Source organism: Perissodus microlepis, chromosome 2, assembly GCF_051167445.1.
Source record: "Perissodus microlepis isolate ML-2025 ecotype Zambia chromosome 2, ASM5116744v1, whole genome shotgun sequence".
NCBI classification, from domain to species: domain Eukaryota; kingdom Metazoa; phylum Chordata; class Actinopteri; order Cichliformes; family Cichlidae; genus Perissodus; species Perissodus microlepis.
This window is the reverse complement of record NC_140462.1, coordinates 16215610-16242854: the sequence shown is the minus strand read 5'-3', so window position 1 is coordinate 16242854 and position 27245 is coordinate 16215610. Positions and strand designations below refer to the sequence as shown.

At 37.7% G+C, this 27245-nt stretch overlaps 3 protein-coding genes across 3 annotated transcripts; 2 read left to right on the top strand and 1 right to left on the bottom strand.

Moving 5' to 3' along the window:
- Nucleotides 1-388: 388 nt before the first annotated feature.
- On the bottom strand, nucleotides 389-4948 carry LOC146392595 (tumor necrosis factor receptor superfamily member EDAR-like). Its single transcript, XM_084950920.1, is given in 9 exon segments — nucleotides 389-657; nucleotides 1915-1954; nucleotides 2768-2906; nucleotides 2998-3142; nucleotides 3241-3384; nucleotides 3589-3704; nucleotides 3786-3964; nucleotides 4052-4165; nucleotides 4901-4948. Coding segments are annotated over 9 exon segments (1194 nt in total).
- A 1698-nt stretch (nucleotides 4949-6646) lies between these two features.
- On the top strand, nucleotides 6647-18606 carry adgrg4a (adhesion G protein-coupled receptor G4a). The gene is made up of 28 exons (XM_084950314.1): nucleotides 6647-6762; nucleotides 6992-7612; nucleotides 8652-8749; nucleotides 8828-8886; nucleotides 9108-9156; nucleotides 9351-9388; nucleotides 9479-9627; nucleotides 9846-9890; nucleotides 10045-10116; nucleotides 10475-10557; nucleotides 10644-10714; nucleotides 10805-10832; nucleotides 10956-10978; nucleotides 11123-11265; nucleotides 11334-11463; nucleotides 12250-12356; nucleotides 12448-12664; nucleotides 12774-12939; nucleotides 13289-13441; nucleotides 14356-14490; nucleotides 14574-14619; nucleotides 14784-14887; nucleotides 15174-15295; nucleotides 15843-16111; nucleotides 16530-16635; nucleotides 16925-17205; nucleotides 17506-17607; nucleotides 17716-18606. The coding sequence occupies exons 1-28, from the start codon at nucleotides 6687-6689 to the stop codon at nucleotides 17802-17804; spliced, it is 3582 nt and encodes a 1193-aa protein (XP_084806440.1). The 5' UTR covers nucleotides 6647-6686; the 3' UTR covers nucleotides 17805-18606.
- A 260-nt stretch (nucleotides 18607-18866) lies between these two features.
- Nucleotides 18867-22336, top strand: vgll1l (vestigial like family member 1-like). Its single transcript, XM_084950302.1, has 4 exons — nucleotides 18867-19069; nucleotides 19831-20033; nucleotides 20130-20486; nucleotides 21498-22336. The coding sequence occupies exons 2-4, from the start codon at nucleotides 19844-19846 to the stop codon at nucleotides 21533-21535; spliced, it is 585 nt and encodes a 194-aa protein (XP_084806428.1). The 5' UTR covers nucleotides 18867-19069; nucleotides 19831-19843; the 3' UTR covers nucleotides 21536-22336.
- Nucleotides 22337-27245: the final 4909 nt, after the last annotated feature.

Below are 27245 nucleotides of genomic sequence, written 5' to 3'. Positions count from 1 at the left end.
TCACATGCTTTAGCCAGAGGGCTGCTCATCATTTTACATGGTAAACAGGAAATAACACAGCACGTAGGGTGCTTTTGCAGTGACCTGGATATCTAACACTCAACGGAGAAATAAATACTTTTCTCACTGCGTTGTTACAGTACATGATCTATTAAATATATATATTGGACTGAAGACGAGAACCTCAGAAAAGTCAGTAATCTGGTATGATTTTATTCCCATTAATACACCAATGTATCATTTCACTCAAAAAATGTTGCTTTAACAAAATGTCATGCTTTTATGTCTCAATGGTAGGTGTTAGATTGATTGAATGATCTGGTGAGAGTCCTGCAAAAAAGAGCAGAAAGTCTCTACAACACTTGCCACCCTCTGGATCTTTAAGACATTATTGTTTTACCACAGCTCTGTGTATCCTCTTGACAACTTCAGAATTAGGCAAGAGTGCAGCAGCCTGGGCCAACTGGGGCAGCAATGTGTAGGTGGAGGTCCGCAGGTACTGAAAAAGTTCCTGAAAGCCTCGGATATGAGGGATGATCTGCGGTGGAACACCCAAAGACTGTGCCAGTCTCCTTAGAGTTTTGATGTTGTCAGCAGAGTCAAGCAGGATAGACAAGTCCTGAACTGAGTCGTAGTCGAGCATCTCAATCCTCTGTCCTGCACAACATCAGCACAGTACAAGTAAAATCAGTGGCGTACCATACTGAACTCATCCTGATAGAAAACTTTAAAAGGACCCTTTTTCAAATACATATATACATCCCCCTCTTGACCCTGCAGCAGTCTTTAGCCTTCAAGCTCAGGTCCTGAGACCTGGGAGCTTGAGTGTCCTGTGCAGTATCTTTGCTGTTCCTAGGACTGTGTTCTTCTGGACAGAGATCTCAGATGTTGTTCCCTGGATGTGCTGAAGCCACCTGCCTTGCTTGGGAGTCACTGCAACAAGTGCTCCGATTACCACTTGGGCCATTGTTGCCATCACCCTCCACATCTTCTCTGGATTGTCTCAGGGGCATCTTTACACAGCCTTCATCTGGAGTCTTGCCTGGTGTGATAGACCCCAGCCTCTTTGGATCTTTTGCTGAGAGCTTGTTCCTGTGCTGCCATTATTAGTGTCTCTATGCTGTCTTTCAGTCCAGCTTTGTCCAGTTACTGGTACGATTTCTGGATGTCAGCCACTTCCTCTATCTGCCGGTGGTACACACAGTGCAGGGCCCTGTCTTTCCACTATGGTTCTTCTCCTTTCTCTTCTGATTTCTCAGGTTTCTGCTGCCTGAGGTATTCACTAAGTATCCTGTTGGTTGTGGCCATCTTCCTGATGGACTCATGGATGTTTGTTGTCTCATCCTGGACAGTGGTTCTGACACTCAGCAGTCCTCAGCAGCCTTCCTTTTGCTTAGAGACAATCCAGCACATAACAGCAGGGTGCAAGATGCTAACAGGCATGGCATTCATGGAACGCCATAACCAAGTGGCTGGCATAGTATACAGAAACATCTGTGCCGAGTATGGCCTTTAAGTCCCAAGGTCAAAATGGGACACACCCCCTTGGGTGGTCGCGAATGTCCAAGCTAAGATCCTGTGGGACTTCCAGATATAGATGGAGAAACTGGTGATGGCTAACTGACCAGACACAGTAATGGTGGACAAACAGAGGAAGATGTCCACAGTAATAGATGTAGCTATACTGAATGATAGCAACATCAGGAAGAAGGAACACGAGAGGTTTAAAAAACCCTAAGAGCTGAGAGAAGAATTCAAGAAGATGTGGGGGGTGAAGTGGTAATCGGAGCACTCAGTGCAGTAACTGCTCCAGCAGATCCCAGGAACAACAGGGAATTAAAAAAATAAACAAATAAAATAAAATATATAAAATATATATATGCAGTTGTAATGGCTGGTTTGGGACGGACATACCTTCAGCAATCTCCCATATGTCCTGCAATTGTCGTTCCATCTGATAGTGACATAATAAAAGAGACAGAGTAGAAAAGAAGTAATATGATAGTCACCCAATTTATACATGTGTGAAATACATTGACATATAACTATGTTTTATTACTGAAATGTTTTGAATGAATAAAAAAGGAGCATCAATCTGTGTTGTCATTATCAAGTAAGAAAAAAAATAAAGTGTTAGCCAGATGTTTGTGTTTTTCTGTGGATTGTGAGATTCTGAGTCAATATACTGAATTCAATCAAACTTTAATCTCAAAATAAACAAATCAAGTGATTAACTGACAGTGTCGGTCTTCATTACTGTATGTGTCATTATACTGTGTTTCTCTTGCATATATCATGCAGTGGTATTATACATACACAAAGCTGTGATTCTCTGTTAATGAGTCCTGATCTGCTCATTAACCTGCTATCATTACTATTTTGAATATTTTATTTTAAAAGCATTTTTTTTTATCTTCTGGGAAATTGTTGGCAGTATCTTAGACTTTGGTTCCAGAAAAGAAAAAAAGTCATTTCTGGTAAGTAATTTTCTGTCTTGTTCTTTTTTACTTGGAAGAAGAAAAAAGTCCCCGTGGCGTAAATCTCAGTAAATCAGGAAACAAAACCAAAGTTTTTCTTCATGGTTAGATAACACTTTGACTATCAAAAAACTAAACTAAACTAAACTAAACTAAAAAATGATTTTGTACATGAAATATATATAAAATATATAGTATATAACTCCCTACATTTCAAGTTCCTATAGTTTGGCATTGCTAAAGGTGGACTCTAGGTGTGATAGTGATGTAGCTATAGGTATAAACTGTACCTCCTGTGTGATGAGGCTTTGTTGTTCCTCCTGTGTAATACTGTCTGTATTCTGACTGGAAGGCTTGATGTTGGTGGTGACATTAATCACAATAGAAGTAGGATGCACCCCATTCTCATGGCTCACGGAGTACAGACCTCTAGGTTTATAATAAACAATGACAACAATGATTATATCCGGACTGATACAGATAAATGAAAGGCATGGATGTTATAATATTCACAAAGCACCTTGTTGGATTTTCAGCTGAAACTATCTGTGAGGGCGCCTCTTCTGGCTGTGCTGCTCTGTCTGTATGGGTGAACAAAGGTGTGTGCTGAAGGTCGGCAGCAGATAATATTCCTTCAGGCTTGGAAGCGTATACAGGAACTTGCTCTAAAAATTGCAACAAGTGCATACGATCCCCTGTTAGTTGAGTAAACAAGAGATAGGTGGGGAGAAGTAGCAGAAACCTGAAACATGATCTGGCTTACTGAATTTTTCAGCAGTCAGGTGTAAAACCCAAAGAAGCAAAGCAAGAAGGAAAATCAAGGAAGCTGTTGCTGAAACAATCAGGACCACTGAAAACGTTTCTTCTTTGACTCCTTAGAAAAAAAAAGGCAGTCAGGTCACAGTGACTACATGACTAATAAAAAAAAGTTGTTCATGATATGAAGTAACTCACTCTTCTCTTCTGGGTCTCTGAAATGTTCTTTAGGTGAGTTGGTGGTGCTCTCTGTAAAAGAACCACAGATAACCTTTCCTTAACCATATCTCTGAACAATCACCACTCAACAAAACTGTTAACATATACTGCTATGCTATCTGTTTCGGGACCTTACCTGTTTTAAAACCTTTCGATGTCAATAGCAAACACTCTTTATGGATTGTGTCATGACTATAACAAGGTAAGCACAGCAGCTCCACTTCCCCAGTCATGCTCCTGAGTTCATAATACCTGCACAAACAACACAATGATATGCTTAACACAATATCTAATTTGACTTGTGTTTATTTTGGTACTGTGCGAATAATTCACCCCGGGAGGCAGTGTCCACACAGGCTGTCACTGGTAGGTGAGCATGCCGTCTCCTCAAGGCGGTTCAGCAGGCTGCACTGGGTGCATGTTCTGCAGGGAGTTACACCTGTTTCTGTACTGAACTTTCTTTCTTCACATGGAATACAGACGCCTTCCCCACCATCTCCAAAACCACAGTCCTGAAAATCACATGTGTTATAGACCTGGAGTGAAGTAGCACATCTAGAAAACAAGCAGTAGCTTAAACAGGAGTGTGTGTGCGCTACCTCTGAGAGCTCTTCTCCAGGCACACATGCAGGGCATGCAACACAAGTGCCGTTAGGGTGTAAGAACTCTGTCTGATCACAGATGGGCTCAGACTGCACGAGCCCACAGCAAACCTGAAGAAACACACATTTAAAATTGCGAGTAGTGAAAGAGATTAGAGGCTTTACAAAAGTAACGGCATACTGTTAAAATACAGAAGGAAAATGTGAAGAAGTTAATATGTACTGTAAGCATTTTGCACTTGTTTTTCTATAAAACTTAGCACTTTCAGGACTAAATGACTCCACAGGTCCAGATGTCCCAATAAGCAAAAGAAATGGTCTTGAGAAACAATTCTCTCCTCTCCTAGTCTAATCTGTTTTGTCCCTCAGTGTCTCATGTGTCAAGTATTAGTATTTTTGCACCAACCAGGTGATTGCCAAAGAGCTGTTAATCAAAAACTTTGCATATCTCAGCGTGCTGTGCAAATCTGAGGGACAGGACAAATGGAGGGCAAAAACAAAGAAGAAATGACAGGCCTGAAAAAAACTACCTATAGAAACAGTGTGGGATAATCTTGACAGAGAATGGACTAAAGATCAAGTACAATAAAAAGAGCTTCAAGCAGCCTGGAGAAGTATTCTACTAGTCTACTAAAAGGGAATTACAAGAAAGCTTGAGAGTTCAGACTGTGCTGCAGAATAAAGCCAGTCATACAAAATATTGACTTTTAACCTCATTAGAATTCTATAAACTCTGATTTTGGCTTATATAATAGCATATATTTCCAGTTTTCATATCACAAAATATAGAAGGAGGATTAAAGTGTTAAAGTTGAGAAACCTCTTAGAGGAAAAAATTAGACTTACCAAGAGCAGAACGGCATGGAAACAAGCCTCAACCAGGCAAATGTCCATGATCTTCTCTGTTAAGCACCTTCCTGATACACAAAACTCTCAGCCATAAGAAGTATATGGTTTTCTGACTGTTAGAATCTAATGTGCATAACTTACAATATAAGGACAATGTCACATATGAAGACAGGTGATTAAAAAAAACAACAACAAAAGTCAACAATTATAAGATATAAAAACTTACTTCAAGTGATCAGTAAGGTTCAGGCTATATATCTCTGGTAGAATAATCACTTATTTAAAGATGGTATAAGCAAGGCTGTGGTCTGTCTCTCTGTAAGTTTCCCCTCAGCTCAGCATAGGATATGTTTGGAAAAGATGTTTGGGAATCCCCGTCATTTTACATCACTCGTGACGCAGGAGAGGTTCCAAACCTGACCAGTGAATAGAAGCCCCTCACCTGAACACCTGACGTCACATCTTGCCTTCTTAAATTCCCTCTGGGGAACCCACTTGGCTTGTCTGGAGGGTAAGAGGAGGGAGGGGAATTAAAATGAATGAATAAGACCTTTGTTAAGAGACATTTAAAAGAAAGGTATTGTTTTTGTTTGAAAGAGTTTCCAGGCTGGAATGAAATCTTGAATACTACTACCACACCCATCCTGCAGAAGGTAAGACTTAGGTTGTGAATTATGCAAGGATTACTAATAAGTCATATCAAACCACGTAATAGTGATACAGTTTTTGACCACTTGGTGGCAGTATGAACACACACGCACACGCAATGCGATCAATTTAAAGTCCATTCTTGTTCAAGCCGTTTCACCGGCATGGCAGGATATTATGGAATAAAAAAATATGATCATTCATGGAAAAAAAGAGAATATTGACATATACAGATTATTTAAATAGTTTAGGCTTAAAGGAAAGCTGTACTGTGATCTTCACGTGTGTCTGCCTGAGCACAAGTCACACAGAAAAGCTAATTAGGTTTGTTTGAAGAGTTATCACTTGTAAAGTACACGTACAATAACATCAAACACGCATTTATGCACAGGCACACAGATACACACACGAACATACTCACATAATTAACCTGGAAATATTCTGGTTGTACAAGAAATTAAAAATGACAACAATATGTTTTGTGTCTATAAAACAAATCTCCTGCGTTAGAAACACAGTCTCCGTATCCATCAGAACAGTTCACAGAAGTATTCACTCACATGTGGAAATCAGTTTATGAAGGAACCCTTAAAATAAAATTATTATGTATTTAGACAGAAGGAATCTCCTCAGCACGTTCACACAAAACAAGAATGTTAAATGAAAACAGTTCCCGACTTTCTTTTTGACCTCTGAGTTTTGTCAGCATATCACTTAAACTCGGTGCTCATATCGAACAAAAGGGACATAAATGTGCTTAGAAAAAACACTTATTCTGCACACGTTTCATGTGGCCATGGGTTTTAAATTGCTTTGTTTGGTAGTCATGTTTATTGCCTGCGATTAATGAGTAACTCGGCGAAATACGGGGAATTGGGTGTGGAGGTCTAATGGAGTCAAAAGTGACGCTGCCCAGCAGTCTGAGGGCTCTGCTTGCTTAAAACTAGTTCATCTTTAGGTTTCAACCACGTCAAGGAGACCATGGTAAGTTTCCCGTCACACATGTATGTTTATTGGTAGGATTTGTTTTGTTTATTTTGGGAGGGGTTTTTTTTAAGGTGAATGAATGAATGTTACTGTCGACCTTCAGCAGATGACCACTTGACTCGCACAGAAACCGTTTTCGCCTGCTGCCATGAACTCAATCAAAAGTCTTTCTTCTCTGGCCATCTGTTTCTGTATATTTATGTCAGCTTGTCCTCTGGGTTCAAGTAAGAGAAAAAAAATATTCAAAATATTGTATATTGTGTCATAAAATAATATGTGTATAAACAAAATAATTAAAAAATGTATTTTGTCTTTTGGGAAAGTTGATATTTAAACTTAAATAAAAATTAACTGTGAGTGATTGGGGGGGATTTACTTCACTATATATCCTCTGTATTCTGTCTTTTTATATTTTTTCCATCTCTGCAATTTCTTCCCATGTTTTAATCTCAGCAGCCATTGCTAGTACCAGCCTGTGGGGTAAGAAGCTGGTGTTTCAAGTCCAACCATGTTTGTGGCAGTTACACTCGGGGGTTCCGGTACCAGCCCTCAGGGAGCTGAGTGTGTGCATGAGTTTACGTCGCACCATTTCAGCAGACTGGACAGGTTTTGAATACAAAGCTCCAGGAAACAGAGAGACGGAGCTGGGTCTTGGAGGCAAAAATGGAAAACTATTCGTAAAGTTGTTCGGACATGAGTGGCAATATCAAAATAATCTTACAGTGAATGAGTGGCACTCTGTCTGTCTTACCTGGTCGGGCCAAGCTCAGCGACTAAGAATCACCATCAACAGTACCTTTCTGATTGAAATATGTCTAACAACAAGCCAGCAACTGTCCAAAAACGGCACTCTCACTCTTGGTGTGTCTCATTATGTAAACGCAAATGGTGAAATCCAACCGGAGACTGGCACTAACTTGGTAGGTGAGATAGGTCTGTTTCGGATGTGGGCCAGAGAATGGAGCCTTGAAGAACTGAAAAACTTGAACTGTACAGATGGGGATTTGGTGAGCTGGGACCTAAAGCAGTGGACCTATAGCTGCCCTCCTGAGCCCAACATCAACCTACACTGTGGTAAATACATTATGGGCTTTTATTTTTGCATTTCACAGTCATCTAGTTTGGACTATGCAGAGTTTTCCAGCTAACAGGGAACTTCCCAGCAACATAAGCAAGCCTAAAATTCATATTCTGAAATATATTCTTATAAAACATGACTCACAAGTTTAAAGATAATGTTTTCTCAGTGTAACTTAAGATATTTTCAGTCTTGAGATGATAAAATATTTTTTGGGAAACTTTCCTCTGTGTGATTTACATTATTTCATATGCAGCACTTTGAGCTGTTGTGTTGTGGAGATTTTTGGAGCAAGACATTATGGAAAAATATATCAGTCTGCCCATCTGTAAACTCTTAAAGTGGTGTTCGGATAGCCTTGATGATGCATTCATGGTCCTCAGTCGGTTTTGGTGTCTTAGGCTGAAATGTCAAAGATGGCATTTATTTATTCTGGGACTTTTCACCTTACAACATAAAAATTCCAGTTTTTCACCTGCTGGCCTGTTAAAGATTAGTCTCTGTGGAGTTTGTTTGTTTTCCTAAGCCTGCATGGGTTCTTTCCAGGTGCTCTGGCTTCCTCCCACATTCCAAAGACATGCATGTTGGGTTAATTTTAAAATGGCTATTGGTGAATGTGAGCTCAAATCTTTGTCCGTCGCTCTATGTTAGAGTTGTGATAGCATCGTGTGCAGGATGTACCTCCGCTCTCACTCAAAATCTGCTGGGCTAGGCTGGGTCCTTATAGCAAATATGAAAATGGGTGGATGATATTCCAAATGTTGGATATTTTAAATAAAGTTTAGTAAACAGAAAATTACGCACAAGGCTTTGTGAGATTGCTCATGACAAAGTTAATCACAGTTTGAACTTATTAAAAATGTTTTTTCCTAAGATTCTGCTATTGTTGAAATGTTTTGATAAGTCTTAAACTAACTTACATAACACTACATTAAAAATTATGTATTATTTAAATGAGAGGGGGGATAATGTTGCAGTTAGTAAACTATTTAAGATAAAAAACAGTTCATTTGTTCTTCTTTCTATATTTTTTAGCATGGTCATTCTACACAGTCAAAATGGAGACATGCATATTTAACACGTTAAACCCGGGAAATCTTTTGTTGTCACTGGAGGAAATCTCTAAACTCTGGGTAAGAAAAACTTGCCTGAATGCAAATACCCAGATTTGTCTATCACAGTAATTGACTGTCTCTGTCCTCTTTTACCAGTTGGAAAGCATTTTCCACAAAAACACATCTATCCATAGCATCTTAGTGTCATCCCCACGGTAAGATGTTTTTTCAAAGCTAATCTTTCTCTCAGTACACCTAAAAACGCAGAACGCAAAACTACTAAATAAATTAATGACATACAAGTATCTCAAATTTGTGTTTGAGCATGGCCCTTTAGTTTAATAATAGAAATGCTTTCATTCTAAATGTTTGCTAATTATAACAGCTGTTCTTGACTCTCCTGTCTCTAATTTCTGTTCTCTCTGTTCCCATCCAGCAGTAGCTGCCCCATAGTTAATGATTCTGCTACTCTAGACAAAGACCAGGTACAATTTGATTTTCAGTGGAAAGAATCAGTAATGTTCTCAAAAAAGAAACTAATTAATGAATAAATGAAAGTCTTTATTTTTCTGAGGAAGCAATCGTCCTACACAAACCCTGATATCTGCCGTGAGGCAAATAAGCAAATAAAACCACATAACTTTCCAGTAAAGTTCTGAAAGATTTCTGTTTTTTTCAGGAATTGGAACTGTTATCAAACACAATCTGTGACAACTGGTAAGATTTAATAAAAACCTAGAAAAAACAAGAGAGAATCATAAATTACACGGCTGCAAACAAGCTCATGTATTTTGGATTTATTTCTAGCTTCAGCTGTGAAGTGCACATACATGTGAATCCTCCTGCTGATGTTGAAGTGGTTCAGACAGAGATTACAGCATTGCTTAGTTTGCGCTCCCCTTTAAACTTCCTCAATCTGTCAGTTCAGGGCAACGACATTGTTGTACTTCCTGTAGGTGAGTATACTCTGCATAGTTCGCTCACACACACGTGCATGTAAAATAACCTTCTTTTGTACTTTAGTGCACTACTGGATTAGCCTAAAATATAATAATGTATGAACTTTCCACGTGTTTATATTTCACACCCACAGGCATAATTAGAACCAGTGCACATTCCTGCAATTCTAAATACATCTAATTGTACTTAAAGCTTTCTTTCTTTTTCCTTTCAGAGCAATTCTCCAAGGCGACAGAACCTGCACCAACTGTCAGCTCCGGTATTGATACACCAAGTGAGCCTGCCTGTAAAAATATAACAATTAGAAGTGCATTGTCTAAATCGATTGCAGGAAATATGTTTTGTCATGTGACGCAAAGTCTGCAAGACATTCCTGACAAGCTTTGTTATAAACATGTCACTTAAATTTGCAGAGACAACGCCAACTCTCAGTCCATCAGTTCATCCAACGACCAGAGAGCCTTTGCATGTCAATGACACTGCTGGTCAGTTCACTGCACGACTCACATAAATCACATTTATGAATTCTATTTGTTTTTGTTTCTTCTTCAGTAAACAGGTTCAACTGTTTACTTTGTTATATCACAAAATGTCCATTCAAATAAATCACGGAATGAAATCAGATGATGGGCGATCTGCACAAGGACACTGTTAAACAATAAAATGTTCACATCAGTGTTCATGTAGATTCCCACAGATTAAATTCCTTTCTTTCAACAAAGTATTGAGAGAGTTTAAGAGGTGTTTTTTTTAAAAGTTAAGTTTCACAAGTAATCATAATAGTTACAGTCTTTCAAACACATTGTAAAATTAACCATTTAACTGTTTTCCCTCCTGCTGTAGAACCAGATCAATTCTTTAGAGTTGATTTGGTCTTAAATATGACTGGAAACCCTTTGGATCCAAAGGATATCATTGAGAAATGGGTAAGACACTAATATAATTGCAATTGAAAGATACTTAGAAAAAAAGCAAAACAGTTTAAACAAATTTCTTTTGTTTTTGGCAAAAGGTGAAAAAGCAGCTAGAGGTGAATAACACGATGAGTGTACTGAATCTTGACATAAAAGAGAATGCTGTCGGGTGGGTGGCAATAGAACTTCATTTTTATTGCACATTTTAGACCCTTTTAACATGTTTGCCATACAAATATGTCTGTCTAATATTTTATAGAAACATGGAGCATTATTTCAATTTAATGGTGAGTACCCCCTCAACTATAGAAGCAAGAGAGGGCCTATAAAGTATAGTGGTGTATAATCCATTTTAATATTAGACAAGAACGACTCCATTTACGTTTAGCTGTCTCTGTTTCTTTCTTTAGATTTCTCAGGACCAACCAAAACAGTAAGTGACAATGAATATGGAAGAAAGAAATATATTTATGTCTGGTTTTCTGTAATACTGTAATTCAACTTCATTTATATTCAAATGCAGAAATACTTGTTAAAATCGGTGTCTCTAACTACTAACTGCATATTTCATTATCAGATATTACTGTGCCTTCCATGTTCAGGAATGCAACAAAAACACTGTGGCAGAAATTGAAATCCTAATTCAAGCTGCCTTGGTGTCAAAGTATCAAAATCACTCCATTATTATCCAAACTGTGGAAGTGATGATCAGACATATAGGTAAGTTATATTTCTGATACAAACAAAAACCGAGGTAAGTTATGGAAGACTAACAGTATTTTTTTCAGTGCCAAAAAACTGTTCAGAAGACACTAGCTTCACAATCTATGGAAAATACATATGGCCTGAAACATTTCCACAAAGAATCCAAGTAATGGGATGCATCACGCCAACATCAGAGAGAGCATTCAGACTCTGGTAAGACATTATCATATTCCTAATCAGCAGATTTAATATTTGACCAGAGGCAATGACGCTTTAATAGCACTGTTTATCAGACTGTTAGACTGCTTTATTGCTATATAAGTGATTATTACACAATATCCCCCATATAATAACAAAGTAGGCTCATATTTGTTTGTCAGTGAGACAAGCTTTAGACAAGCTATGAAACATCAACTTATCTTGATAATGAAATATGGGGAAAAATAGGGTGTTATTTTTATCTTCTTTTAACTTGTTAAGATCTCTGTGATCTTTGTCAGAACAATCTGTTCTGCACACAGACAGTTCAGCAAGATGAGGAAAGCTCCTCATATAATGCCCTGTTCCAGTTACTCCACCCACACCATGTGCAATTCTGACACCACACACGTAAAACTGACGGATCCCTGCCAGCCCACAGCTCAATCTGAAAAAAAAAAAAAAAAATCAATTTCCTTTAAGTTGATTATTAGTGTAATGACAAACCTCAGTTTTTTATGCTTCAATGATTGCATTATCACGACACGGAAATGACTGTGTAATAGGGGTAATCAATTTTATGATCTCTTAGTGAAACATTAAGATTACGCTAAGGTTTATTAAAATCATTATTGGCCCAGGACAGGGTTGTTTTTTCTTCTTCTTTCTTTTTTCTTCCAGAAGCCAAGATATAGATACAGTGCAACTTTGTGCAACAACTTCAATTAGATCAGACCATAAAGATGTTTAATGTTCTCTTTTTATTATTTCCTCCTCCCTTCAATTCTCTGGTCTGTTTAGTAAGTTAGACATTGAAACTGACACGACCAGATGGGCTGATCCTAACATGAAGAACTGCCACCAACATCTATCAATATCGGACCTTAACAATATCACTGTCACTCCTGGTAAGAGGATCGACGTGCAGTCTGTTTTTATTCCCATTTCTTCACAGCTTCAACACAAGCCAAAAAACCCTCTGGTGTTAATGATTTCCAGGTAATGCGGCTGAGGTTGTGGTGGTGATTCAGGACCTTGTAGTTATTCAGTTAGGCAATAGCTCGGAGCTCTCGCCTTCTCACCTGGAATCTGTGGTGGAAAAGCTCAGTGAAGTAGTCGATGAAAGCATCGTTAACTCTGCGGTTGGAGCCAACATCGTCACTATTGTTTCTGATATTCTGCTTTCCAACACTGATGTTACTCCGGTTTCAAACACGTAAGGAAAAATGAAAGTGTGACTCCCGCTCAAGTTTGATGAGCTGTGCATTTCTGAATCCAGTTCTTATTTACATGCTAATCTAAATGTTTTTCTTCCTTGCAAAAAGTTTCCTCAATCTGACAGACAGGATGGCGGATAATATGATATTCCAAGGTGAATCTGCTAATTTAACCGCTCCCCCACTGGGATTTTCCATGATCAATGTGGATCCAGAGGAATTCAGTGGTCTCACCTTTGGTGCATCAATTGTTTCACCAACTAAGAGCCCTGAGGTGAGAGGTTGGAGATGCTCTAATGAAGAGGGAAGTGAATTTGACATATTAGAAATTTCCCTTAATTACAAAAGTTATAAAATATATAAAATATGTCAAAGTAAATGAAGTGTTATATTTGTATTAACTCAATGTGAAAAATGAAAAACATTTTCCACCTGACTGCTTATAGGATAGATTCAGTTGCAATAATGCCCTTGAAAACACAGGTGATTGTTCTAGCAAACAGATATTGTGGCCTCAAGCAGTCATGGCAGATTGGGTTTTAACAGGAAAAGTTCCATGATCCATACAGGCAGTTTTAAAGCAGTGTGCAGCAATGTGACCCTGTTTTATTTTTCTTTCTCAGATGTTTGTCGACCAGGGCTTTGTGAATAAACCACATCCCACAGCAAATGCAACAATCTCTTTGCCTTCTGCACTCAATGATTTTTTCCCTACTGGAGGGAGAAATACAACTCGTGTTCAGTTTCAGTTTTATGGAACACACGAGCTTTTTCAGGTACTTTATTCTTCCCGTGCTATTTGTTACATTGTTTGTTAATTGTTGTTCTTGTTATTCTTTCTTCTTCAAAAATCTACAGTTTATTAGGTGTAATATTTACAACTTCGACTTTGGAAAGGTTGTTTTGTTTTTGAAATCTCGATAAATCCATAAGGCTGTAACGAGGAGAAAATAAACCTAGCGTTGCATTAAAACACATAACACAACCACTCACAACTGTAACTAACTAGAGAAAACCAAAAAGTATATCTGGCTTACTGTAATAGGGTAAATTTGAGGTTTCACAGGGATATTAAGTGCCACATAACTTCTTGGCTCGATGCAGTGACCCCCTGTGGTGCCAGACAACCATTTTATTTATTTTTTTACCATCACATAAGAGAGATAGCTAGATTCTGCTATCTTTGGATAGGGTCAGATTAGTTATTTCCCTTTTACACTTTTCATACTAACTTTATCCACGGGTTCTCGACTTGATGTTTACCCTACAAACACATTATCAGTTTAATCTATAGCTTATTTTGCAGGTTTAGCTTGATTCTAGAGTACACTAGAAGTGCAATCGGATGCAGTTTTACTGGTGCATGGTGGACCTGCATGGCTCTGTCATCCTGGGTAAAACTGGCATGATCTGGTTGGAACTGGAATCAAAATAACAGCAGTTCCTTTTACTGGACAGCAGGAAGGTGTTAAGTTGTGAAACCAGCTGAGTTCATACACAAATTGTTAGAGTAAACCAGTTGAAAGCACATGATCTCAGTGGCAGAACTCTACATATTTCTATATTTACAAATTAAATTAAGAATTCAGTAAATCTTCAATGGCCTTTACAAAACCATGGCCCCACTATTGTTGCTTACTACGATTCATTAATCTGGTTGTTGATGTGCCGGCCATTTTATTTTAAACAGGACCTGGACATAAACAATGCGCAGAGCAACTGGACGTTGAACTCATATGTAGTATCTGCCAGCATCAATGACAGCAAAATCATGAACCTGGAAGATCGAGTAGTGGTGACCTTCAGTCATCAAATTCCTACAAAGGTGACAAACAAATGCTTTTCAGTTTGTGAGTGATATGAAAGTGTATGGGACTCTAACATCATTCCACTTCTCGATATTTACAGCTACGGGACAAAGTACAATGCATGTTTTGGGATTTTTACAAGAATGGTGAGTCAAAAATTCTTTATTATTGGATTTAGTTGATTGACTGTAACTCCGAACCCCTAAATTTAATAAAGCTTTCAAAACTTTTGAAGCTGTGCATCTGTTGATAAGAAGATTTGTGTTTGTGTGCATGTGTGGGTGAATCTTTGCTGGTGTGTGTGTGTCAGGTGGGCGGGGTGGTTGGAACAGCAGCGGCTGTGAAACCGAGAGTATTTCTCCATATCAGACCAGTTGTCTCTGTGATCACCTCACACATTTTGCTGTGCTCCTGGTGAGTCATTGGTCTGTTTTTTGTTTTATAGATTTAACTAGAAAACAAACTCCTACAGGCGCCAACATACTGTGTGCAATCTGGTCAGTGCTGGCTGCATGGGTATTTTTCTGCCAGCAATGTGAGATAGTGGTATTAAAGTCACTATGTGTAAAAATAAAGTTGTTGTCATATTATTAGTTTTCCAATAGCTGTGAGAGGTAAAGCCCTGCTCTCCGTGCCTGTGTCTTCTTGATGCCACTGTAGGCGATGCCAGCGTTTAGGTTTTGTACTTTTTGTGTTTCAGAATGTCGAAAGAACTCCTTTCAGTAAGGTTAATGAACAGATTCTGACAGTGGTATCATATATTGGATGTGGTATATCCTCCATCTTTCTGGGCCTCACTCTACTCACCTACCTTATTTTTGAGTAAGTCACTAATACTGATGCTAAGACTACTGACTTTGCATTGCAATAGATTTGAGCACATGAAAAGTCTATGGCCACCTACATTTGTGGTCAGAAGTTTCCATACACTGATCGTGGGCACAGATTTCATGGTAATTTGGGCCTTCTAATTATTTCTTTGAAGTGCTTTTTTTCCAGGGTGAAATGATTGTACAGCATACATCTTTGATGACTTTACAAAACAACACCAATGTGAGTGATTCTGAAGGTTCTACAATGTCGAATTCAAGACATATCAGCTTCTTGTTATTGATCATGATTGGCTGGTAGTTCTTAAACTTGTGTACCCAATTGCGTGGTGTACAGTCATTCCAAAGAAATCATTAAAAGCCCAGAAGTTACCCAAATTAACATAACATTCGTGCTCATAATGAGTGTATGGAAATGTCTGTATATACTGAAATCATGTAGATAAGAGATTAAATTTGTAGTACACAGTAATAATTTTGGAGTGACTTTTAAAGCATCAGTCTGCACTGTGGTCTCATTATCCATTTATTTACCACAGGAAGCTGCGACAAGATTACCCATCTAAGATACTCATCAACCTGTCATCTGCACTGCAGGGGCTGAGCATGCTCTTCCTTCTAAACACTTGGCTCTCATCTTTCTCCAATTATGGTCTTTGTATTGCTACTGCTGCAACGCTCCACTATTTCATGTTGGCCTCCTTCACGTGGATGGGCCTGGAAGCTGTGCACATGTATCTCGCATTGGTCAAAGTCTTCAACACATATATCCCCTCTTATATCCTCAAGTTCTGTATTATAGGATGGGGTAAGGAAACATGTCTATGTGCCCCTTTCTGTAGAAACAAAATTGCTCTGTCAGGTGGCTTTAACTGACACGTTGGGTACATTAATGGATCTTGATTGGTTGGGGATGGAGTTAAACTTTACTTTTGCGACTTGCAACTGAATAAATCTCCCCAAAACATCCAAAATGTGTTCTAGAAATAAATTTCTCAGGAATGTTTTGTTCACTCCTACGCTGATATTCATTTTAAGTTTTGGTATTGGCTTATTTATGTTGTCATGGTGAAAAGGATCAGAGAAATTAAAAAAAAAAACTTAAATTAGATCAAAATAATAAAATGTGTTTATTGTGAAAGGAGTTACAGTTGTTTGAATTGTAGAGGACATATTAAAATAATTGGGATCGACAAACAGAATAAAGTTGAATTGTTTTCTCACAGGTATTCCTGCAGTAATAGTGAGCCTGGTGCTGGTCATAGATAAAGATGCCTACGGCAGTCTTGCTGATGAAGAAATTGAAATGGTCCTTGATTCCACTGAAGCATTGTAAATACTGCAGTTCCGCAATATTACTGACATGAATACTGAATTAGAAATGTAATTAGTCTAATAAACAAATCAAGAGAGTGCTAATTTGCACTGGTTATTTTGTATGAATGAATGCAAAATATAAAAATAATGACGCTGCTGTGTCCAATTTACTATGTGCGTTTGAGTTGATGAACTAGTCATCTCACAGTAGAAGCTTGGCTAAATTAATGGCATTGATGAGATTGCAATAGCTCACTGTTTAAATTGCATTTTGACTTATCTAATTCTCCCTCTCTTCCTACAGCTGTTGGATACAGAATGACGTTGTCTTCTTTGTGACAGTGGTGGCATTTATTGGTCTGACCTTGTTGTGCAACATGTCTGTCTTCATCATGGTTCTGATCCAAATTAAACGGATTGGGGCAAATAAGCTTGCCGCAAACAGCCACGGCTCTGTGCTGGACTTGAAGGCGGTTGCCAGTCTCACGGTTCTGTTAGGCCTCACGTGGTCAATTGGCTTTTTTTCATTTGGGCCTGCCAGAGTAGTCCTGGTGTACCTGTTCGTTTTCCTCAACAGTTTGCAGGGTAAGACTGAGTTGTAGTTGCTATTAACGTGACACTAGCTGCACAAGTGTAACTAATTTCCATTGCTTCTGTAAACATTTTTCCTAAATTCCAGTGATTTTATAATTTTGTTAGGGTTTTCTCATCTCACAAAGATTTTTCTTTTTAGAATTAGTACAAGTGTTAAGAAATCCTTAAGAGTGTTGTCAAGGCTAAGAGAAAAAGATGAACTAAAACACAAATTTATATCATTTTTAATGTCAAACTGAGTGCAATTGAACGTCACTGTTATTCTTCTTTTGTTTTGTTTTTTTCGTCAAGGCTTCTTTGTGTTTTTGTTCCACTGCCTGATGAAGGAAAATGTGAGGAAACAGTGGAGAATCCACCTGTGCTGTGGACGTTTTAGACTCCGTGAATACTCAGGTAGCAGTTCATTTTGACATATAACAATACTGCAGCATAATAGCCACATGGTTGATAGGAAGCATTTTCAAGATACAGTTTTTTGTATTTCTTGCCTTCCGTGTTCAGACTGGAGCCGCTCTGTGACAGTCGGTGACCGATGCAAAAAGAAGAATCTCGTTAACTCGGATTCGGTCACTTCTGGCAGCTCTCAGTAGGTTTCTGGCTCCTCAGCAGTAGCAGCAGTAAACCAACACCAGGGGGCATGAGTGGGCATCTGGATGAATTCTTCAAAGTTTTCCGTTGTTGAATTACAAACAGAAAGCAAAAGGTTCAAAGACAAACTCCCCAGTGCAACTAATGTGCAGGGAAAGCTGAAATATGTCTCAGCTTCACAGAGAAAGTAAAAATCCATTAGAAATCAGTAAACGTGTAAAAGCCGTACAATTCATTTTAAAGGTTAAAATGATTCATTTTCACATCCATGCATTGTAGTGCTGTTTAAGAAATCTTTCTTTGTAACAAAGCAAAATGTAATGTTCTGCACACTAGATTATTATCCATTTAAATGTCATGCAAATATTGGAGCGTAAAAGTTGTTTTTAAGGTTAATTTCAATAGGATTGTAATGTAATAGGGATTTAGCTGACTTCTTAGAGTATATTTTCTGATATCCTATACAGGATTTGTCACGGCTTACCACTGTATAATGACAGTTTAGCTCTCGGATCGTTCAGTCGGTGCACCTTTGAGTAACAATGTTTTGTGTGTGCATGCAAGACGAGATTTAACCTATGACGTAATTTTTTTCTTTAACTAAAATGAAATAAAACTGAGCACGTCTCATTTTTTAAATGAATAGAAATGGCTATGATTTAGTTTAGCTTGTACACAGATTGTGTTTAAACATTTCGTTCTGATGATAGTCTTGTGTTTCTCTGACAGTCAAAATGATAGCAGACGAACTAAACTTACACAGATTTTCCTTTTATTTTTAGAGGGCAGAGAGCTCCATCTAAGTGATCTATGAAATTCACTGGTATTATTTAAAAAATGAATTAAAGTTAGATTTTTCTGCTGCCTGATGTGTTAATTGGGAAACCTAAAGCTCAGGTCACTTACAAGCTACAGTTGGAAACTTGGACTGCATAATGTTTTAATAGCTTGTCGTTCAGGTTCTGAGGAAACCTGCTCGATAGCATTCTGTTCATAGCTCTGTGTGTTCATGAGTGCTCACACGCCCACCCGGGCTACCACATCCAGTAACTTTAGAGGCTCTGCGAGGGGAACGTTTTGTCTTAAGCAGAAAAGAAAAAGACCAAACGCCTGGCGTTGGTTCTTGGAATCAAATAGACAACTCTGGTGTTTAAACAAAAGCCAAACGACTTTCTTTTTTTTTTTCAATTGCTGCTCATCATTACTTTGATCAACCAGTCAATGCTAGGTTGCAGTCGTTGCTCACCTTTGGTCATCATCAGGTCAGGTAAGAGAAACAAGTTACTAAAAATATAAGTGAAACCTTTTTATTAGTTCAGTCATCTTACACGGAAGTTATTCTTTCTGTTCTCACAACAGGTTGAATGAGGTTTTTATACTGTATGTGTATCTCAATCTTTGATACTTTTAAGCTACACTGACTGACTTTTTTTAACAACCCATATGCATTATTAAGCATTTCAGCCCCCTGATTTTGACATTTTTGATTGCACATGCATAGTTTATATATTTCTTACTACCAAGTATCATATTAAGTGATACGTGTTTTTGTCTTAATTTTTTTTATTATTATTATTTATTATTATTATTGTCATTCGGTGCATTGATTTTGTTTTGGTGCATTACTTGTTATCATTTATGAACCTTAAATTTTAAATTTAGGTGTCCTTTACAATCTTGCTATTTGTGTTGAATGTTTTTACATGTTAATCATCATCACAGCAGTGCGTGGCGTGAGTTATAGGGCAGCAGGAGGACTTTTTGGCCTTTTTATTTCTGTGATCTTAATATTAAATAAGTATGCTTGTGGTTAAAAAAAAAAGAATGAGCAGATAGGATGTAATATATATGTCAGTGTTAAGTATATAATGTACGTGAATGTAAAAAAAATAAATAAAGTGAAAATAGGTTTTTAAGCTTTACAATGATACTAACATATATAAGCTTTTTCATTCTCTAAACGCTCATAAGGTTTTGAGTTCCTTTTGTTTGTAAATAAATCAAAATGATGTATTATCTGTTCACCAGTCACAGCTGACCCATGGCGAGCAGAACAGACAGTCCGATCGCTGTTAGTGTGGAGGAGCACTCCAACTTTGTCATCCTGACATACTTCCAGGGGGACATTAACAGCATGGTGGATGCTCACTTCAACCGTGCTCTCAAGAAAGATTACAGTGCTAAGGAATCAGCAATAAAGACAAAAAAACACTCTAAAACTATTAAACTGGGTGAGAGTATAAACTTAACACTACATGGCTTCACTCTAACAGCAGAGTCAGACAGTTTTATCTTCATTCTTTGACTGTCTGTCTTTGTCCCTACAGAGGACACAGCAAGCGCTTGTCAGGGCATTGCTATTGACTCCTACTCAATGTCACAGGTCTCCCCTGCATCACGTCTGCTGACCATCACCACTCCAAACAATACTTCTAGCTCCTGGTCTACATTCCCTACCAGGGCAGGAGAGGGCCCAGGGTTGTCGTCAATTGCATACTCCCTGTCCCCAGATGGGTTAAGTCTCACTGGTCAGCAGTATGCCTCATCCCTCCTCAATCTACTGCACAGCGACCGGGGTGAAATGGGACCAGTTGCCTCCAGTTCCAAGCCCGAGCTCCTTCCCAGCTGGACAATACCTCAAGGGTTTAGAGACTCTGTGGACCCTGCTGTAGCCTTTGAACCTGGTAATTCTGCAGCTGTAATACAGAATGTTTACAAAAGCTTCCACACAGGAAAATGATATAAATCCTTCTTGGATAGAGAATTGTCTTAGAATAAGGTTAAAAAAATCCCTAAGAGGTTCAAAAAAATATATTAGGAGGTATAAAAGTAAATTCAGAGAAAGACAGGTTGCAATAATAATTAGTTAGAGTAGCCAATTAAAAACTTAAAAACTACTGCACTCACAGGAGCAATTAAATATTTTGAATTGACATACTTAACGTTTTCTGATTAGAGGATTTAAGATTTTCACTTATTTAAGATGATTATAATGGCTGTAAACTGTCTTCTATGGTTCAGAAGGAGATTTCAAGTCTCTTTCTGATCAGTGCAGTTTTGTGGCATCTTTGCATTATTTTCATGATCTATTCCAAATTGCACTGTTCCATTATTTTTTAACAGGTTCCAGTATTTTGGATTTTGGCATGTATTCAGGAATATAAGTAAAAATACTTCATTTCACTAGTTTCCCCCAGTCCCTCAACTTAAAATGTAAAGCTTACATGCTTGAATGGCATTTGGGCTATTTTATAACCGAGAAAAAAGCTACAGCCAAAACAAAACATGAAAAATGAAGTTAACACATTAAATCAATATCATTAGTATTCTTAAATTATCTCTGATACAGCTGAATTCACAGGAAAGGATGCATGCTTTATATTCCCATAACAGAACAGCTGATTCACATTTAATATGAATTATTTATTAAGAAGGTGACTACTGTGGAGGTCTGCAGATGTGCCAGAGATTATTATAGAGGTTATTATACTACAGTAGTCTAATTGTTTTTGGAGTTTTTTAAACCCCAAAAAGCTGACACTTAATATTATAGCTTCCTTACTTGTAGCACTTAAGAGTTTTGTGCACTTTATTATAAAAAATTGCTTCTCTGTTAAAAAATAAAACATATAAATTTATCACATACTTTATTTTGCACATCCTTTAGAACTAAGCATTTGTCCTCCTTTTTTCAGGACGGCATCTGGAAAAGAAGGACTTGCACTGGTACTGAAGAGAAAACAGCTTCATCTACTCTGTGAACCTGTGGCTCTGTAAAGCCACCTGTCTTTCTGTAGACGTTTGTACTTGTTTGACAGGCCTGCAAAGATCATCTGAGAACAAACTGAGAGGAAAAAGCTGTGCGAAATGACCTCAGTGCCTTAGCATGTAGTAACTGGAATAATCTTTCTAAAAAAGAACAGTCTCTGACAAACTGGTTCTTCAACTCCGTCATTCCAGAGCACTGTATGTGCTGCTCTGTTTGTGGTGGAGTTGAATGAAGGGTTTCTCTTTAATTTTTTTGTGGGCATACTTCAGTAAATAGGCCAGTATTAAGAATGAACATGTTATAAATGTAGGATTTTGACATAACTTCTAATTAATCAATTAAAGTTTGTTTGGATTGGACCTTTAGTTGAAGTGAAAATATTTTATGTACATAGGAACAGACGAATGAAGGATAATGTACTGTAATAATTACATATTTTCTGTAATACTGTCAAGGTAAGGTGTCTGATGGTGTAACAAGAAATCAGATATACACAGTAGACAAATAAAGAAATCATCTAATGTTAAACAGACATAATATTTTCATTCTGGTTTGAAAAATAACGATCATGCAACAGATAATCATGTAAAATGAACAATGCTGACACCTTTTGGCATGTTTTATGGCTTTTGCAAGAGCATTTACCCAAATAATGAACTTAAACTTTGATTCTTTAAAGAACATTTGTTATTATATTTGTGTTGTTTTACTTAAATATAAGTTGTATGACTTTTAATTACAACTACAACAGCTATTTGTACTTTAATAAATGATGTGAATATTTCTTCATCTGCTGCTTCTGATTTACTTAAACATTAGTTCATATCACAAAAAGTATTATCCATCCCCTTTATCCTTATCAGGGCTGTGGGGGGACTGGAGCCTATCCCAGCTGTCTCGGTGTGAGAGGCAGGGTACACCCTGCACAGGTCACCAGTCTGTCGCAGGGCTAACACATAGACACAGACAACCATTCGCACTCACACCTATGGGCAATTTACAGTTTCCAGTTAACCTGTCCCCACTAACTGCATGTCTTTGGACTGTGGGAGGAAGCCAGAGTACCCAGAGATAACCCACACAAACACAGGGTCACATGCAAACTCCACAGAGAAAGACTCCGGCCTGATGGTGGAATTGAACTCAGGACCTTCTTGCTGTGAGGCAACAGTGCTAACCACTGTGCTACCCCACGAGAAGTGCCACGAACATCAAAAATGAAACCAAAAGCATGGCTCAATAAATAAATGTAAAGACTTTTACACAGAAAAACCAGGCAAATAAATTACAAACAGAAAAAATAAAAACATTTAGAGCAGGTCATGGCAAGACCATTTTTTTTAGCATTTACAGATGGATGGAAATGTAAAATGAGGGCAAAGGCAAAAATATATCACCAGTGGGGTGCTATGTGTATGTTCCTCGAGGAAGGTGCATGTTTCTTCAGGGTCCCCAGTAGCCTGTCTGCCTAAAATTCAAAGTATAGTATACATATCTATATATAGTTCCAGGTATGCAGGCCAAGATTTTTGATTTTCTTAGATTTTTCTTTAATGTTTTAGAAATTATACATTTTTACATAAATTCCTTTTATTTATCAGTTTAGTACAAGAACAACTCAGGTATGAAAAAATAACTTAACAGTGAGTGGAGAGCAGGGAAACTTATTTGAACAGAAAAGGCCTGCAGGTCGGAGTGGCATGGTCTGAAAAAACCAGAAGGAATGAAAGAAGGTCAGAAACCATTTACAGTCATTGTGCTTCTTAATGAATAAATAAGTGAGACAACAAAGGTTTCATTTCATACTGCCTTACATACAGTGAAAAGTCATTGTGGATACCACAGAGATTTCATTATTAATAACAATGACATGAATAATTGCCATCCAAAGTTAAACCCACATTCAATACAAACGTAAATCTGCTGCTATTTTATTACTGAAGAGAGATCCACTTCTGTGTGAAGTCTGCAGAATAAGCGCCGAATTAGAGCTAAATCAGACTGCCTTTCACAATTCACTGTGTTCTTGAAATCATGTATCAGCAGAAAGTGTCAAAAAGAGATGAGTTTCACATTAATCTTCACAGCAGGGTAGTATGGCAGGAATCATCACATTTATAATAATGACATCTTTTTGTCACGGTGCACTGGAGTAGGATGGATGAGGATGTTTTAGTTTCTTACTTATTTTGTCATCCTATTGTGCGAATTTTGACTTTAAAAAAAGAGATTTTATATGCGTCATGTGTCATTTTCTGAGAGCTTTAATTTTACTTTTGACCATTTTTGACATAAGTTCAGCATTACTGCTGCCGTTTTACATCCGTTTCTGTATAGACTAACTATGTTTCTTTGAAAACACTGTTATTTATATGCAGCACATGATAACTCTGTGAGTGGAATATGTTTAGTGTCAGCTCACCAACTGGTTTTTCTAATAGAGATGACAGTATATTTAACTGTTGACATTTTTCATGGTCACAGATGGAGGACGAGCTGTCTCCACATTATGAGGCTGGTCTAATGATGATGCTGAGTTATTATTAGTTTCTTTCCATCTGCTACTTCAATACAGCATGAATGGGTTACCAAATGGGCCTTCTGGGCACTGTTCCAACAGGCACAACCAGGTGCAAGTATTGGAGGATGAGGTAACTTTCAGGTGTCTGTACTCAGAGGTCTAACATCTTATAATTAAAGCTACTGGCCAACACCTTTATGTGACATTTAACATTCATAGAGCAGGAACATGTTGCAGCTATCACTAGAAAATAAGCACATAATAAACTTGTTTACGGCGGTTGAGCTGTAAAAGCAGCCTTACGCGGATCTGTAGGCGAGCAAACCTGCCTGCTTATGGAAATTGATAGAATCACATTGGGTGGAAGCAAAGAATACTGTGTGAGCAGAACCAGACAGTATCACAACTTCCACGCATACTACTTTCAGCTCCAGGCAAAGTTTGTTAACCACATAGTAAGTATAAAGTATTGCATAATGACGACTTTTTTATTTTCACACTATTGCAACACCATTATAATGCTAAGCTTCTGTCAGTTGATTTCGATGTGTTCACTATACAGTTTTTTTTTTTTACTAAATTTCAATATGCAAATGAAATAGATTTTTGACTGCATGAAATTAAAAATGTTTGGATAAATCCCATCTAAGCTACCACAAGGTGCAGTTAACTCTAAATGTACTTGTCTCTCTATAAAACAGCTTCCAGACCTGTTAATTGGCTGTGCATTGAGAGATACAACACACATTTGAGATGTGATATATTCATATGGAGTTACCTTAAATATAGTGGGTAATATGTAACATTTAAGAATAATGAGGGCGTTGATATTTGGTAACTTGAAGCAGGTTAGATTACTGACAGTTATAAAGAACTATATAGTGTTAAGGTTTTATAAGCTTTAGATTTATATAAGATTTATATTTGTTTTGCAATATAAAACAGATGGGAAAAATGTTCTACTGTAAAGATGTTGTTTGCTCACATTGCAGTATGGGGTATTTAAAGAACATATAGTTCATGTGAAAATTAAAAATATTGGTCTCCATTCTGCAGCGTTTCAAGTCAATTACAGTGAAGTGTGCAAAGAGAATTCTTAAATGCTCACTTTCTTTTAAGACTGACAGTCTCTTAAAAACAAGAAGCAGGTGTGAAAAGAACTATAGAGGTTCAGATTGGAAGGGCTTCTTGTTAACAATTTAAGGATCTTTCTGGTATCTTTAAAAACACTGCAGAAAGAAGATTGGCAGCAGGTGTGAAGGGGGAAGAGCAGACAATTTGTGCCTCACCAGGAGGTCGGCGTGGATTCAGAAACCATGCAGGCTTGAAACCGTAATCCTTCTTTTTCTCTTGTGTCGAGCATAATCAGGCCAATCTAAGGCCTATGTTTGGGGGCCGGTGTTGGTAAGGCAATTGGCTCTGAAGTGATTACTGCCCACTGAGCTTTCGACAAGCCTGTGATGCTGATTGCAGAGTTGCAGAGAAGAGGGGCATAAGGAGTTTACGGTTGCTGCATGTGAGCTAATGGAACCAGTGACCTGCAGCATTTGAGATTTACCCTGCGTGATGGCGGCTGAATGATATGTATCAGTCAGATATCAGTTGTGATTTCACTTAGGTGTGCTGTTTTTTTAAACACTTGCAGCTCTCTTCTCAGCATGTAAACATGCACACTGTCACACACACACACACACCAGGCAGCATCAGATAAAAATGTTAATCATTGTATTTAACGCATTATTTTAATGTGGGTCTGTTTTGTCTGTTTATTAAAAAACACAGAGTGATTTTAAAATGCATGTTTATATTCAGGATGATCAGAGAATATACACTTCTACCTGTAAACCCACTGTTCAAACTAGTCCAGTGCATTATTGCACATTTTGGTATCGATCCAATACCGGGTAAATACATCGCCAGTATTGTTGATACTAATAATAATACCGATACTTTTATCTTATAAAGGCAACTTATGTAGGGGAGAGTGGTGTGTCATGACTTCTGAGATTAATCATCAATTTTCAAATTCTTAACAGAGTTTAATGATGACTAAATCACTGTTAACACAACAAAACAACCCTTTTTGTGTATTTTGAAACTGGGGTTTTTCGAGACCTTGAATGGAAATGTGGCTGTCTCTACAGGAGTTTGGATCATTTCTGTTGTTTAAATTTATACAGGGTATAATTAAAATAACCTTACAAGGAACAAACGACTCATAAGAAAGAGGGACCGGAGAAACGTAGGACCTGCACAAGGCCAAGTTTAGCATAAATAAGGATGATTTTGAACTGTGAATCCAGCAGAGCTTGTTTTGTGTAACTTAATAATATGTGTAGCTAGAAAGAAGCACAGGAGGTTTTCTTTAAAAACCATATACTGGTGTTTTTTGCACATTTCAGACCCTAGAACATATATAGATAGAATGACATACCAGATGTTTTGTATTGTTTTAAGTTTATTTCTGTACTTAGGTACCGGCTTTTGCTCGTTACCAATTATTTCCTCTATGGAAATTATACACGAAGGTTCGTTATGTGCTTCTAAATCTCTCTGAACTATTATAGACAGCAAGATGGAGACAGATAACTCTCAGATCTCTTACTTACTCTTGGCACACTTTAACGCAACACAAGTTCCTTGTTCGGACCCCATGTGACTTCCCTAGCCAATCAGAAGCCAGGAAATCCTAGCCTGAGGGAAATGAGGGAAAATCAACTTGGTAGATTCAATACACAATTATTAGTGCTTTGAAAGTCCACAAGTGAAAGTACAAAAATTAAATAAGTAAACATTAAATATGAATGAAATGTAAATATAATTTGCTTTGTAAACATCATTAACACATTTGTTTATCAATTGAAATATAAATTTATTTCTACACTTTACAGAAATATATGTTTTTAGTCATGTGATGCTTTTTGAAAGCATTAAAACCATTAGCAACAGATTGCAACAAAAGACCTTTAAAAGCACACTTTTAAAAGAAAAATTATATAGTTTCAGGTCTATAGTAAATTCAAAGGATACTGTGAGGCACGGGATTACAGAGAGTCGGTGAGAGCATTTGACATTGATTAATGGAATTTAAATGGGGTGCGCTAGGATGGTCAGAAGGTATTATTGAATTGGTAAAGGAAGGTGCAAAAAGAA